Source organism: Clinocottus analis, unplaced genomic scaffold, assembly GCF_023055335.1.
Source record: "Clinocottus analis isolate CAN_PGR_092001 unplaced genomic scaffold, fCliAna1.0.p SCAF_15, whole genome shotgun sequence".
Taxonomy (NCBI): domain Eukaryota; kingdom Metazoa; phylum Chordata; class Actinopteri; order Perciformes; family Cottidae; genus Clinocottus; species Clinocottus analis.
Genome location: NW_027175876.1, coordinates 6,412,440 through 6,428,013, shown reverse-complemented (window position 1 = coordinate 6,428,013; position 15,574 = coordinate 6,412,440). Strand labels below are relative to the sequence as shown.

At 40.9% G+C, this 15,574-nt stretch overlaps 1 protein-coding gene across 3 annotated transcripts in view; it reads left to right on the top strand.

The window, feature by feature from the left end:
• The window catches only part of stxbp5a (syntaxin binding protein 5a (tomosyn)), an 82,313-nt gene that overhangs the window by 42,775 nt on the left and 23,964 nt on the right, over positions 1–15,574 (top strand). For all 3 annotated transcript variants that reach the window (XM_068576715.1, XM_068576714.1, XM_068576713.1), the window contains exons 6-8: positions 5,100–5,163; positions 5,868–5,951; positions 14,341–14,464. In XM_068576715.1, the coding sequence (XP_068432816.1) occupies positions 5,100–5,163; positions 5,868–5,951; positions 14,341–14,464 (272 nt within the window). The remainder of the gene's footprint in view (positions 1–5,099; positions 5,164–5,867; positions 5,952–14,340; positions 14,465–15,574) is intronic.

Sequence of the window (15,574 nt, the reverse complement as noted above, 5' to 3'; positions counted from 1 at the left end):
TATGAAATAAATAATTGATTTAGAAAAATGTGAAATGCTTTTCTCTGTTTTCTATCAACATACATTGATTATCTTTAAGTTTTGAACTGGTCCCATCAGGCTTTGTGAACCTGTGCTGGGCATTTTTCACAATCTTGAAGACAATTTTTGACAAAACGATGAGTTGTTGTTGCGAACTTGAATTTAGAAGCTGGGTCATATTTCAGTGTCATCAGCTGAACACTCGGAGTTGTCTACATTAGCATTATTGTGATAAACTGGTCGGACATGTCGTGCTATTAAAAACATTTCTAAAGATTTTATATTCCAGCCTTCTACACCTCTGTTCTATTGTGATTGCTGCAATGAGTCTAGAATATGATGTGTACCGGGGTCATCTTCCCTTGGGCCCTTCTATTTGGGGACAAGCTGCAGTAGCCGTGTCAGTGGCCCCAGGCCTGGCCTGGCCCAGTACTGTGTGTTTGTGTGACTCACATATATTACAGTACATAAACAACTGCTAGGCACTATAGTTCAGTCACTGCTTTAGGCATTAAGGACATTGCCATAAGGCCACATGTGAATCTGTGTTTGTTCACAAGATTCATAATTGTATGTATGCACTGTATATGCAAGGATATTTATATATTTGTACCTGGCAGCATCTGTGTGCGGGTTTGATTTTGATTCAGCGAGATGGTCACTGGGTACAGAAGGCCGGAGAGAAGTGGGACAGGAGTGGTAAAATGTTAACAGCTTACTATGACACATAGTTCATGTGAACATGTTGGCCAGAGGCCTATCCTGTCCTCTTTTATTTCCTCCCACTCAGGGCCCTGTAATTGCTTATTTTTTCATGCTTAAACGTATGTTCCTGCGTGCTGTTTTTATGCACATGGGTGGTCCTCAGCTGGTACAGTAGTGCTCTACGAGGGAAGCATCACAGCCTCCAGTTTCCTCTAAGACATGTACAGTGGTCCAGATGGAGGCCCGGGACAGTGGTGACACCCAGCCCTCCAACACTTGGAAAGATGGACATTGCAAATCATTTTGAGGATTCACATCTGTTTATTCAGTGCAGCATAAATAGTTGCTGTCACTTATTGTGCAGTTGGCACGTTGGTTAGCATTCATGTCATAATTCACAAGGTACAGTTATGTTATTTAATCTAATACTAAACCGATATAAGCAGCCGTATCGGGAGACAAATTTGGTCCAAAATACACAGGACCAGATTTTAGGCTACACACCTTTTGAGAGAATGTTCCAATGCCTGGTTGTATCGAAAGTCGAAGAGTTAAAAAAGTTCGCGTTAGTCTCACACTTCATACACTATTCAACTGGACTTTTAAGCACGTGGCCAACAGTACATATTTGGGGACTATGACATCGCTGGATAGATAGTCTGGTTCTTTTCAACTGTTCCCAATGTTATTGATCTTAAATCTTCTCTTCTCTTTGCTGAGCGGACCATAACTATTTCTAGGTTTGTACTTACTGGAGGAGTCACATTTTCATTGCATACATACTTTGTTGTCATTACAGTTACAGGAATTAGCAAGGCCTCAAGGGTTAACAACAAAACACACATCACAGAGTAAAAATATTTGATTTGGGTTTCGTATGCAAATATAAATGAATGGTCTAAATTTTTGTTTTTTTTTGGGCAAGTGTACATGGTGTAAGCAGGATAATGCCCTTTGAGGTGTCCATTATCAGGATTTAATGGACTGAGGGGAGGCCAGATCCATTAATTCCTGATTATGGACACCTCGAAGGGCATTATCCCCTACTTAACTGACAGATAAGTGAACAAGTATATTTCCCAAATGATACAACTCTTTTAACTGCAACACATCACATAATGGTTGTTTCTGTTGCTCTTGCTGTCTCTCAGTAAGCTTTTAAACAGGGAGCAGAAATCTGTGTATCACAGCTGAGCTGTCAATGGCCTTATCAGTCCACAGCAGGAGGCGATCTAATGCAACAAGCTACTGTTTTGGTCAGAGGATTTAGTAATAAAGTTTTGTTCTTTCATGCACTGAAACACTTCGCATGTACTCTGCACTTTCATCTGGAAAATGTGTATCCTATATGAGTTAACACACAAACCCAATCATAGTCCAAGGTGACGTGCGGCAGCATACGGTACTTTGTGCTGCAAACAGGCCTTTCAAGTCATGTTGCCGTGGAGACATTGTCATGGTGACTGTGCCTCTGCTATCGCACACATGTTCAGCACTTCACTGTACATGTGTGTCTGTGTATGTGGTTCAGTCCTCGTTCTTAGTTGTTTTTTTTTATTCACATATTGCTGATTGTGTGTAAGAACATGTGAGCCTGCCCTTAAGAGATGTTTTAAAATTCCCTTTCCCTTAAACATCCCCCTGCGTCATCTACAGACTCAGACATTTCCTCTATGGTGCATGTGTGCACGCACACACACACACACACACACACACACACACACACACACACACACACACACACACACACACACAGAGTCAAATGGTCCTTTTCTTAAAGTATTGAAGGCATCGCTGCGTTTGGATGAATATCTGAGGTACAAAGACAGATACGGTGCATTAAAGGTTTATTGCCTATGACTTTATTTATTGCAACTGAAGGGGCCAAAGGGGGCAGATATTTTAAAAACCTTTGTTCAGAAACAAAAGCCACACCTTGGAAAGGAGTGAAACCAGTGTGAACTGATATTCTCATACATCATATAAGCTTGTGAGTCCAGAGAGCCGCTCTGATCATGAAGCCACTCGGCAACAACAGATTTAAGTGTTATATTTGCCACGAGGCATTTAGTTTAACTCCAGGAGTCGTGTGTGTGTGTGTGTGTGTGTGTCTGCCTCTCTGTGCGTGTCCCTGTGTGTAACATAAAAGATCTTAAATCAGTAATTGTAAGACAAGCATGTGGTCCTCATAACTGTGAATGATGCCATAAGGATAATGGCATGCTCACAGCCAAACCAGTATGCATAGAGATAAATAGTAGTGGAGTAGTGCGCATCAACACTAAAACATCTACAAGCAATCAGAGACACACATGTTCTTTTATTCACGCCTTCCCAATTGTTCTTGTTCCTGAAGACCTTTTTTTTTCCTCTGTATGCAAAACGCAGAGTCATTAGCAGTCGGCAGTCAGAAATGTGTGTTTACAGGAGCGTGTTGAAGTTGTTTGTGTCTGTGTGTGTGAGTGGGCGTGTGTGTGTGTCTGTGTGTGTGTGTATGTGTGTGGATGGGTTTGTGTGTTTGTGGCAGAGTATGGATGAGTTTTGGGAGCTTGTGCTCTGCCCATTCTGCCTCTGTTGCCATGGTGACTCCTTCATCTCCAAACCTGACCATGTATTTTGAGAAGATTTGTCAGATTTATTTACTGTAAAACAACAGGTTTTAACAAACCAGATTTGTTTACGGAGTCTCACGGAGGGAGATGGAGAACATTGCGCATTAAAATCCTAAAACAAGAGGAAATGAACCTCGTGGGACGGGCTTTTTATGCAAGTTGCATTTTGTAATTCGCCAAGAGGGTAATTGTTTGTTATGGATGTGGGTTTTACAAATGAGGTGGATGTTAGGATGTCTTTTAACTGTGCCGACATGCAAATGCTTGTGTGTGTGTGTGTGTGTGTGTGTGTGTGTGTGTGTGTGTGTGTGTGTGCGTGTGTGTGCGTGTGTGTATGCATGAGCGTTCTGCTATGGACGACTGTTAGCTGAAAGACAGGCAGTGAAGGGGGATTAGATAAATCAACAGCTCCAGCTGCAGCAGAGCTTAGGTAATAAGGCTCTGGCACAAACAGGCTAAATATAGAGACATCTGACTGACTGCCTGCCTGCCCACTAACTGCTACCTTTTAACACACACAAACACACACACAAACGCATGCATGTGTGCACACACAGGCCCGCACACAAGCAGACAGCACATGCGATCCTTCTCTCCCCACTTGTACTTGTACTTAATAGGCGATTTGTACATGTTTAACACAGGAGGAAAACAAATCTTATATTGAAGCAACTACTTTTCCACCAGCAGGAATGTAGCACAGCATGAAAGCAGTGATTTCTTTATTTAAATGTGAAAGTGCAATACACATTTTGTTTCCCGAACATGAATGAATAATCGATAATAACCTTGATTGTGCAGCGCCCCCACCCCTCTCCCACACACACCTGCTATCAAATCTATAGTGTATTCCTTCTGCTACTTCAGCACCACGGACAGCGCCACGGACTCATCGGTACTCAGCAAAGTTAGGCTCCTCATATTTCAGGGCCGTGGTCGGGGCCTCAGATTCTAACTGGCACAAACCTCAGTCAGATGAAGGATCAATGAGTCAGGCAGACTAGATTAACATATTCAACGAAACGACCCCTCTTCCCCGACACTCACTGCTACTCTCCATATAGACATATTTGTATACTTAATAGTATCACCAGCATGTCTTGTCCTTCACTGTTGACTTCCAGATGAATTAAAAAAAACATGACCTCCTTCTGCATTACTTCCGTTTGGTTGCAGCTCCTTACTTTTCTTCTCGGGCACTTGCCCCCTGGTATTGGGGTTATGTTTAAGGCTCTAACAGTCACTCTTTTTCATCTGTGACCTTCTTTGGCACTGTGCAGCCACGTCATCTCTTAAAGGCAGGGCAGGTTAGGTAAATTCTGCAACCACGTGGCACGCAGAGAGAGGAGATTTGACATAAGGCTGTCTGGAGGGTAAAGCGCAGACAGGAGGAGGAGAGGAGGGGGCAGCCGAGCATTTTGTGCTGTCTCCGCTGACATGCAAATGGTCACACACACAGCAACGGACGCACGCACACACACAGCCATCGGGGACTGTCTGGCCTGACAGTGCCATCCATCACAACCTTAACTGAGCTTATGTCTTTGAACAGCCTTTTAGAGCCTTGGAGTGATTGGTAGAGCTGTCCTCCCTGGCGGACCCCTTACACAGGTTCAAAGACTCTTGCTTTCCACCTTAGCCCAACTCCATACGTCACTATGTTATGTGAGAGAACTATATGTTTATAGTCTTGTTTTAATGTACTGCATCCCAGCTTGAAAAGCTAAACATATATGTCTCTCTCTTTGTCTCTGTCATAAGGTCCTCCAAGGCTCACCCTGGACCAGTTGTGCACATAAGTGACAACCCCATGGATGAAGGAAAGGTAAATGACAACACTTCTTTGTCCACACACACATGCAAATATATGCAAAATCGAAATACACATAATGTATGTCATCCTCTTTCCGATAGCAGCAACAATATTAAATCCTTGACTTGAGGATCGTTTGCTCTCTCCATGCTGTACACTCTCTATATCTGCTCTATTTCGTTGAAGTTATTTTTCTGATACATCACTGGGATTTGAAAAGCTTTTTAACAATATGAGTAAGGTGACTGGCTGAGATCGATATATATATATATATATATATATATATATATATATATATATATATATATATATATATATATATATATATATATATATATATGTGTATATATATATATATATATATATATATATATATATATATATATATATATATCTACAAGGGGCTTGAATACAGCCTCATTGTCCCAGTGCACATGTTAACAGGTTTCATTATGTTCAGTTGATCTGCTTTATTAACACATCTGAAGTTCTATAAATAAGTCCTCAAAAAACTCACACTTTCTGTTCTAAATATAGTCTTTTAGCATCATGTCTTGTGACCCAGGGTGGGTCTGCTTACACCTGGTGTCCTTTCATGCTGCGCAATAACGTCAAATGTATGACATATTTTTCTGCCCATCATGGAGTCTATTCTATCTCGTCTCTGTCATCTCTGCTAACCATCTCACTGACTGCCCGTCGCTCTTCCTCTCCAGCTTATAATTGGATATGAGGCTGGGATCGTGGTCCTGTGGGATCTGAAATCAAAGAAGGCCGACTATCGCTACACTTACGATGAGGTAGGAAAATCTCCCTTATTTTCGTTCTTTTGGAATCCTTTTAAGTCATTCCTCCCACTTCTGTGCAGTTTAATGAAGATGAAGTTTACTTTGCTATCAAAATACAAGAAGAATCAAAATACGTCCTCAACAAACATTAATTTAGAGGTGCTCGCAGACAGATTTAGCTATTCTTTATGCTATGCTAAATTAGCTGTCTTCTGGCAGTAGCTTTATATTTAGCATACAGAGACGAGTATCAATTTTTAATATATATTCCAGTTCATGCTGAGTTGCTACGTTATAAAGTATTTAATCTATAAAATATCACTTCACAAAATAAACACTCAGTGCTGCACAGTCACCACCAAAGAAAATATGTTGTTTTTTTTCTCATTTACAAAGAGCAGTTTGTGAAATTCATGATTTAACAATGTCATGATTTATACAGTGTCTCCGGAGTGACGTCGCACGGCTGCACAGTGATTGTGCGTGCGTATTGCAGTTGTAAAAAGAGAAACATTTTGTAAAAGGTAAAGCACTGAGTCATTTTAAAGCTCTGAGTCATGTGGCTTCATTTGGCTTCCCCAGAGGCAACAGTGTCTGTCTATAAATAAAAGACAATAAAAAAAACAGACTCTGTCAGAGCTGCTCAGATCTCTCTGGACCTGGCATGTGTCAGACCAACATGGTCTGCTATCAGTTACCAGATTAGTGTTTATACAAAGTCTTATCTCCACTAACATAGTTGCTGTGTTTGGATTGTTTTTCTGTAATATATGTGATAAAATGTATGACAGCCAGTGTTGTTCCTGCTGGTTTAATAAAAGAAAAATCCATTTACTTTATGTGATTATGCGTGTATAAATGAACATGAATATAAATTGAAGATAAATATCTCATCTGTAAACTTGTCATTTAGGCTTTCAGTTGCTAAATTATATATTCACAGCATTAATAAAGCAGCAAACAACTATTTGCTATGTAAATAATTGCAAGCAATAGCAATAGAAATGCTGCCACTCTCATACATGGCACTTTCAGACTGACGCAATTGGTTGTGGTCAGACATGCGCGCATACGCACACATACAAAGAGTCCTACCCTGGTGTCCGTAGCTCTTAGACACAGAACCAGACCGTCTGTTAAAGATGATACGATTATTGTAACACTCATGGTGCTCACCTCATTGGCAGTGCTGCGGTGCTGTAAGCGCGCTGAGATAACACGAGTCACAGAGGACTACGTAGACACAAATGTGATGGTGGATTTTGTATGTTCAGTCTGTACAGTTCTCCCTCTCTCTGTCTCTTTCCCTCTCTCTCTTTGCCCTGTCTCCCTCTATGAGATAAGCTAATATCCTCCTGCTGCTCCTAGGGCATTACATTCTCTCGTATTGAATCTCTCAAGGGAGCTCATCTCTTCTCTCCAAACCCCTACAGTTACACCTCTCCAGAGACCGGGGGTTGAGTGGGCGGGGGCGGCTCCTCATTTTGCTCACTGTGATTTATACTGACGAGGAGAAAGAGCCCGAAACACGCGACCGTTCTTTCCTCTCTTTTGGAATGGCTTGGGGTTGTTCCCCTAGCTAATTCATTCAAGTGGTTATTAGAGTCAGATTCATTTAAAGATTAATCTGCCCCCCGAACCGCCCTGCAGGAGCACTGAGGGCAACCTTTGTGTGCTCCTGTGCGGCATCACGAGGGAAATGTGGTTATGATGATTGGGCTGTGACTTTTCTATTATGACTGCTGCAGACAGGGCTGTAGATTGAAGAGTGAGCGCCGTGGAGGAGGAACACAAACAAAGCATACATGATCTTGATATCAGTGTGTCATGATACTCACTTAAAAGTATATACCACGCAGCAATTATTGCTTACCCTTGGAAACAGAACATTCAAAGTTGTCCCCAGCTCAACGGATGAGAGAGAGAGAGAGAGAGAGAGAGAGAGAGAGAGAGAGAGAGAGAGAGAGAGGGAGAGGGAGAGGGAGGAATGGAGGGAGGGAGGGAGAGAGAGAGAGAGTCAAGAAAATGAGAAATAAGACATTATTTTCTGATATTTGATTGTTTTCTGACTGACACAGAACACTGTGGAAAGGTGTCACATTACCAGATTTTGTGTGAACGCAGCTTCATCAAGCTCTCTGTGGCTCTACTTTGCCTGGTGTGTGTGTGTGTGTGTGTGTGTGTGTGTGTATGTGTGTGTGTGTTGGGCTCACCCTTACTTTTGGTCAAACAGTCCTGCAGCTCTTCAGACATCCATGACAGAGACAGAGAGCAGAGGAGTGAGCCGGAGACAGCAATGTGTTCTGGGAGAGACCATTTTATAAAATCCCCACCTCACCTGTTATTGGCTGGGGCCTTCACCCCCGCTGTTCATAGGCCGACGCCCAGAAACGTCTCGAACACAGCAAAATGATGAGAGAGGAGAGAATCCAGTCAGAGGTCGGGGTCTCTGCACATACAGACAACGCCACACACTTCAAAGTGTTTATTTTAGAGGGATTATGCATTTAGTTTTGTGGTGGGTTTTGCTGTTTGAATTGGGAATAATTACAGACGATTCAGTGAAGGCTGAACTAAATGTCAAACATGAAAATGGTTGCTGTGGAAACATTAATTATAAGCCATTGATATTACATGCAGTTGGTACTCATTATTTTACGCCATAAATGTGTGCTAACTCCATTTTGTACAGCTTCTGCTAATACAACTGTACGGTAAAATATATATAAAAATATGTTGTTTTTTTTACATCTGTTAAATCCATTGCAAATTGAATTCTTCCTGCTGTGCACTCTTTTTCCTGCTGTGTGCTTTATTTAAATACTATTTGCCTCCAAGCTTGCCACCAAGTATCAAAGTTGTCAACTGAAATGAACAAGGGGGCTTTTCCTCTCCTCCTTTTCAATGGCAGAGTAAGCCAGCAGGCCAGGAGTGATGGATTTAGGCTTTGGGATGATTATGTCTTAAAAAATATTTTAGTGTTGATGGAAATTTGTGGGTGTTTAAGCAAGCAAAAGGCAGTCTATGCTCTCATATTTCAAAGGAGACAGATAAATGTTTTTTCTGAGTAATGTCAACTCAGAAATTCTTGGCACATTTTTAACGACTCTTGCACTCACGCAACGTCAGCATGTAGGGTGCACATAAGGGAAATAATTAAATGGTTTTGACTCAAATGACGGCAGCTTTTGTTAGTTATACACGCTGTCAAACTGCAGAGATGTCAGCAGATTGGAACTTAAACCTGGCCCCTAGACAGCAACAAAGTTTCCGGCAGAGTACAGACAAACAGCAGAGGCCATAAAACTTTTGTTTTTACAAGCTCACAAAGAGCTGAGAGAGCATACCTTCCACTCTGTGTCTATCAGTGGATTGTCTATTATTAGCTGTGGATCAGCAATATGGGTTTGCAGTGAGTGCTAGCCGGAGAGCATCCGTCACTCTGACCCTGCTCCACTCGGCCTCATCTGACTCAACACCTTGGTCTGACTCCGGTCCTGATGAATGGATGACATCACAGCCAGATTTGAGTTTTTAGTTCCCTTCTTCCTCTGATGTTTGTTTTCCCGGTGGCTGTTTTGAACTCCAAGAGTGCATGGATGATTCTTCTACTTTTGTTGCATACCTTCAAAAGAGCCAGTATTCAAACTCACTAATTTACTGGTCTGCAGTCGGCTTAAAAAAAGACCTTTTTCTTCCATCACAACTTAATGTTGTGTATTTTTATTGAGCTACATTTCCTTCTGTACAGTTTTAACATATTTTACTTCCTATTTGGTTTAGTATTTCTATTTTTATTAGTATATAATTTGAAACCATTCTCTTGTACTTGCCACATTGTCATTTCATTTCTTGTCACAAGTCATTTCGTTCTCACTCTCTTTTATCTTTATCTATTTTTCTCTCTGTCAAATCAGAGAAAGGAACCAGTAGTTTTAGCCCAAAAGCCTCCAACAACTATATTGCAGAAATGTTTGGTGACCTCTTCTGTGACTAACATAACCAGAAAAAAGTTTGTGCAGAAATGTTGTGGGTTACACAACATGTTGTGTCTGATTCGGCAACAACATATCTGGGGGGAAATGTTTTCCTTGGAGCAAGACACACTTCTCTATTATTGAAGGCCAACAATTACACAGTATAAAATGCAATTATTCCCACAACCACTCTCAATAATGACTTCATTTCCAAGCAATACAAATCATTTAACAACTTTGGCTGTGGAGGAATATGTGTTATTAACATATTTCAACACAAAGTCCATATTGTAAATAGCCTTGACGGCTTTAAAACCTTTAAAATCTTTTAAAATCTGGTTACAAATGCGTGAGGTTGTCCATATAGGACAATACATTGTGATAGAGAAATTCCTGAGGGTATTCTTTTTCATGGGCAGCTCAAGTGACTCTATTTGATATGTCTGCATGCACCAAATCTCTCCCATCTGGTTGGCTAAGAAGATTAAAAGCAAATGATGAAATTTTTTCGCATACTCATAGTGACGTAAATCTGTTATTATGAAGAAATATTAGACCCGGCCCTAAGACCTGTTGAGGATTCAGACGGATAAAGTTTCATTGCTGATTGGTCATTTGGCAAGTCTAGCGCAATGTCCATTAGATGGAGAATATCATTCTTTATATGATGGCCGGTCTCTGTGGAGCTTTATCTGTCAGGATGTTACTCTTCATTATGCTAATGTTAACTCCTCGTTAAGAAAAAGATTCATCTCACACCGCTCTTGCAAGACATTTGTTTTCCTAATGTGATCACTCACAAACATACTGGTGGGGAAGGGGCTATTGTGGTGTAACAGCAGAGAAATGTCACTCATGCTTCAATCCAGAAAATATCTCAACCATTATTTGATGGATTGGCTGGATGAAGAAAGAAGAGGTTGAATATGTTATCATTTCCCCGATGGGCCGCTAGCACTCCTGGATGTGGAACATTCATGGACCGGGTCTAGCAGGTCTAAAGCTCTGCCTTGAGCAGAATGCTAACATCAACATGCTACCATGCTCACAATGACAATATTCACAAGCCCATGTGAAGCGTGTCTAATGTTTACCATCTTCACATCAAGAGTGCATCAAGAGTCAGATGAGGATTTCCATTACTGGAGCCATGCATGCAGTCATTATGGCTAACAAGCCTCAAACCTTAAAAATTCCAACTTTTTTACTGTAATTTATAAGTCATAACAACATAGCACTTGTTCTTGCTCTAATCATAACCGATGTTGTTGCATTATTTATTCTTAGAAAAAGTCTTAATTGGTCAATTTAAGCTTAAATGGGCTTGTTTATTTTAGGCCTTATGCAATATCGATAACACAACTTTTTTTTTTTGTGTTGGTTTAATGTTTCAAAATGAGAAGGGATTGCTCTGTAGAAATTACTGTTGACATACTTGCCCTCAAAATGTTGTTTTAGTTTTCTAGATTAATCCTTTTTTGGTTGAATGTTCCCCTGTTTATTCTGAATTACCATTGCTGTGCCTGCACTGTGTGTGTGTGTGTGTGTGTGTGTGTGTGTGTGTGTGTGTGTGTGTGTGTGTGTGTGTCTGTGTGTGTAAGTGGCACTTAAGGGCTAAGCTGTCTTTGTGTCCCATTGTGATACAGTGCTGGCAGAGCTATTCTAATTAGGCTGTGATATGCATGTTTATGTGTATGTCTATTTTCCTCCACCAATCTCAATTTGTGCATTTGTTTTCATCTTTGCTGTGAATTGTGTCTGTGTGTGTGTGTGTGTGTGTGTGTGTGTGTGTGTGTGTGTGTGTGTGTGTGTGTGTGTGAGAGAGAGAGAGAGTGTGTTTATGTGTGTATGTGTGGAAACACACTAGCTCAGAAGTGTTGACTGAATTATCTCATACCCCAAGGACCAGTCCGTGAAAACTGACCTAATGAAAGAAATCATGAACATTTTTAATGGCATTGCTTGATATGATGAGTACCATGTGTTCTAATTACCCTGCTCATTTTCCAATTAAGAACAGTGCAATGTTCCCTGTTGGGACCGTCACAGCCATCCATGCCCGGATAGATTTACAGAATTTCTTCTGTCAAAGCTTCTCTGAATTTCTCTCATACGACTGTGATTCAGTTGTAGCAAATTAATGAATATCTGCAGTTCATATCCTTTGCCTGGGTTGCAGTCAACATGAATAAAAAGCATCTCGGATCATCCCCGTACATGTGACTGAACTCATTAGTATCTCTTTACTAAAACATAATCTATCAATAAAGAAACCTTAAACAAGATCTGTCAATCATTCACAATGCCCCAATGTTCACACCGATGAATCACTTCTGGCAAGAAATGATTGTCAAACTGCATCCCACCTGTCCCTGTCACTCTCCAACCAGACCTCACATCCACCATCAGCGTGGATGAGACTCCTGAGCCATTACTCATCATGCCTCCAGATATTTCTAACAAAACAATTGTCATGAAGAAGAGGGAATTAGGAAACTCCAAAACTAAAGAATGCTTTTGAAAAGAACATGTTTCATTTGTGCGTCTTTGTGGGAGTTAGAGGGAATGACTCATTGACTGTAATGAGATAATGTGAGGGGTCTCTGCAGCATGATGTCACATAGCCACAGCTCTGTATCCTCAAGCTCACGGTGACCTGGAGTCTCTTTGAGAGAACCGGGATAATGAGACCTTTGAAAATCCCTCAAGGCTATGCATCCAAAATCACCCACCTCAGGAAGTTCTCCACTTTATTGGTTTCATCTTTGTGAGTTCATGGTCAAACCAAGCAAGACTGTGATGGATTACCTACTTTATCGGCAAGCAATAGACAGGCTTCATTACCCCTGAAAACATATAGATATGATACAACTTACTCTGGGATACAATTAGAATTGTTGTGATGAGCCTATCACCGGTGTCACATGCGCAAATGTGACATTGGTTCACCACATCGTCTTGTTTAGCTTTTTTTTTGTAGTAAATGAGGCCAGAACAATGCACCGTTAATAACACACCAAAGGCAACATTGATACACACCTAAACAAATTGCTTCAATTGGAAGAGATTGATTGAACCTGACCGTGTGCTCACTTCGACATTGAAGACGTTAAACATTCATGTCAGCTGGGCGCTGGAGACGAGACGAGGGACATCACAGCTAAATTCACACCTAAACAGTAAGCAAAGCCTGAGCTTGAATATTAATGAGTGCACGATGGAAACGATGCACGTAAGCATAGCCAACCAAGACGTTTTTGAAAAGACTATACCTTTTACCGCTATTTCAGAGGTTTTGTCCGATCTTTGTGTTTCCCCTGACAAAGCACCGGCTTTGTGGTGTGACATATCACTGAAGCTGCAGGTGTTCTGGTATAAGAACATGGCCCCCGGGGCAGGAATTCATGTGACAAGCCTCGTAAAACTGCTATGGACGCTGTTGTGCTTCACACAGATTTGGTGCACGTCATCATATTTACAGACTGGGTTAAATTATGAGCTATGAAAATGGCATCAATAAGCATGACAGCCCTTTACTGGCATGCATACTTTAGGCATGATGCGTTTGTGTTTTCAATGATTTCTTGTCATGTTAGTAGATTCATCATTGTGAACCAGGATTAAAACCACATCAGGACTGTTTCGATGACGAGGAGGCTGAGAGGACAGAGCCAGCAACATCTACCTAATTATTTTCCGTGTTCTTTATCGTGTCTTATTTGCATTTACATTTTTTTTTCCATTGGGGTCATTTGTTTTGATTTAAAACGGCCAAACAAAAGGTTTTCAAGTAAATACTGTAGATATGAGAATTGTGATTACTTTCATTTTCTAGATTAAACTTGTGCTTTTTCACTTCCTTGCTTCCTTTTTAAAAACACATTACTGAGCAAATGATTGTTTATGATCTCCTCTTCTACCGACTCTCCTTCTTCGGGAAGCAAGACAGACAAACTAAATATTTACAGCTCCAAATGAAACCAGATGAACCCGAATGCACCAGCTCAACTGTATTTCAATTATACTGAATGTTGCAGACCATCTTTTCTTTGTGGGAATTTTTGTCTTAATGAAATATAATTATTAAAATTGTATATCCATAGTAATATAACCTTGCTCCTGGCATGCCTTCTCCACATAAAGCAATGGACCATATAAAACAATCCTTCTAATACATGCATTTATGCCACAGAAAATACTCTGAAGTCAGGGGCCAGACTCTTTTATCTCACTTCCACCATCTGTTCAAGAGTATATAATCTAGAGTCAAGGGCATTTAACCCCCACACATGTACTGTGGACCCTATGGCTAACACACTTGTAGCTTAAGGTAGAAGGTGGGACATGATGCTTAATCTTGCTGAACCACTGACCCCCCCCCCCGCCTCCCCTCTCCCCCATCCTTCTTGCATGTTGTTTCCTAGGCGATCCACTCAGTTGCCTGGCATCACGAGGGCAAGCAGTTCATTTGCAGTCACTCAGATGGAACTCTGACCATATGGAACATCAGAGGCCTGGGCAAGCCCATACAGACAATCACCCCACACGGTAAGGAGGGGGAAACACACACACACACACACACACACACACACACACACACACACACACACACACACACACACACACACACACACACAGGCTCTGTCCAAAGTGTCTTCCACGTTCATTCATAAAATACTCCCTATATAATAGATACTCGGTGGAGTGTAATAGACTATATATTTAAGATGGAGTGATTCTAAATGGACAGATGCATGATGGTCTTACCGTACAATACTCGGGTGGACCTCCTATTTCAAAACTATTGGTTGTGAAGAGAAAACATATTATTAGGATCTAAGACTTCAATATATAAGGTTATAGGTAATTAATAACCCCATACGTCTTCTTTTTTTAACATAAAGCGTCATAATCCCCCAAATAAACATCTGTCTTGTTCTGCAAACCATTTCTTTGCCTTTAGGGGACAAACAAAAATCTGAAACATGATTACATTCTTATGCTTATTCGTCAATCAGTGCAAAACTTATTTTTCTGAAGATAAAAAATGCAGATAAATTGTTTGAATAAACCCCAAGCTGGGGTTCATCTTTTCAAACTTGATTGAAGTCGAAAGAGTTTAACCTCACCAACAGATTAATTAACAGTATTTATTTACTGTTATTTTTTAAAGAATTGTCCTTTTTGATGTTTCCAGCATTGTGTGTATTGTTCTTCTATTGTGAAGCATATGGTTTCTGTTTTACAATACATGATAGATGAGCCTTTAGCCACCTCTGTTAGTCATATGAGTCACTTGATACCTCCCGAAAGATTCTCCCTCTATGTAAGTCCCCCATCTTTTCCCTATTTCAATCAGAGGATTATTGTCAGTTCAATTATGTCCTGCCTCTGTTTGCTTTACTTTGTGTCTGCACATCCCTACATTAGTGCCGGTGCTGTTTATTTCCTGCAGAAAAGCAAGTCTGCTCTTTTGAAGATGCATTTTAATCCATACTCCTCCGTCTCCCCACACACCTACTCATCCCACAGAGCACTCTGACAAGTCACTCAGATGAAGGGACTGGAAGAACTAGACAGTGTGTGAGTGCAACAAATGGACAGAGAGAGAGCGCGGGAGTCAGAAAGAGGAACAAAGACGGGAATGAAATGAAAGGA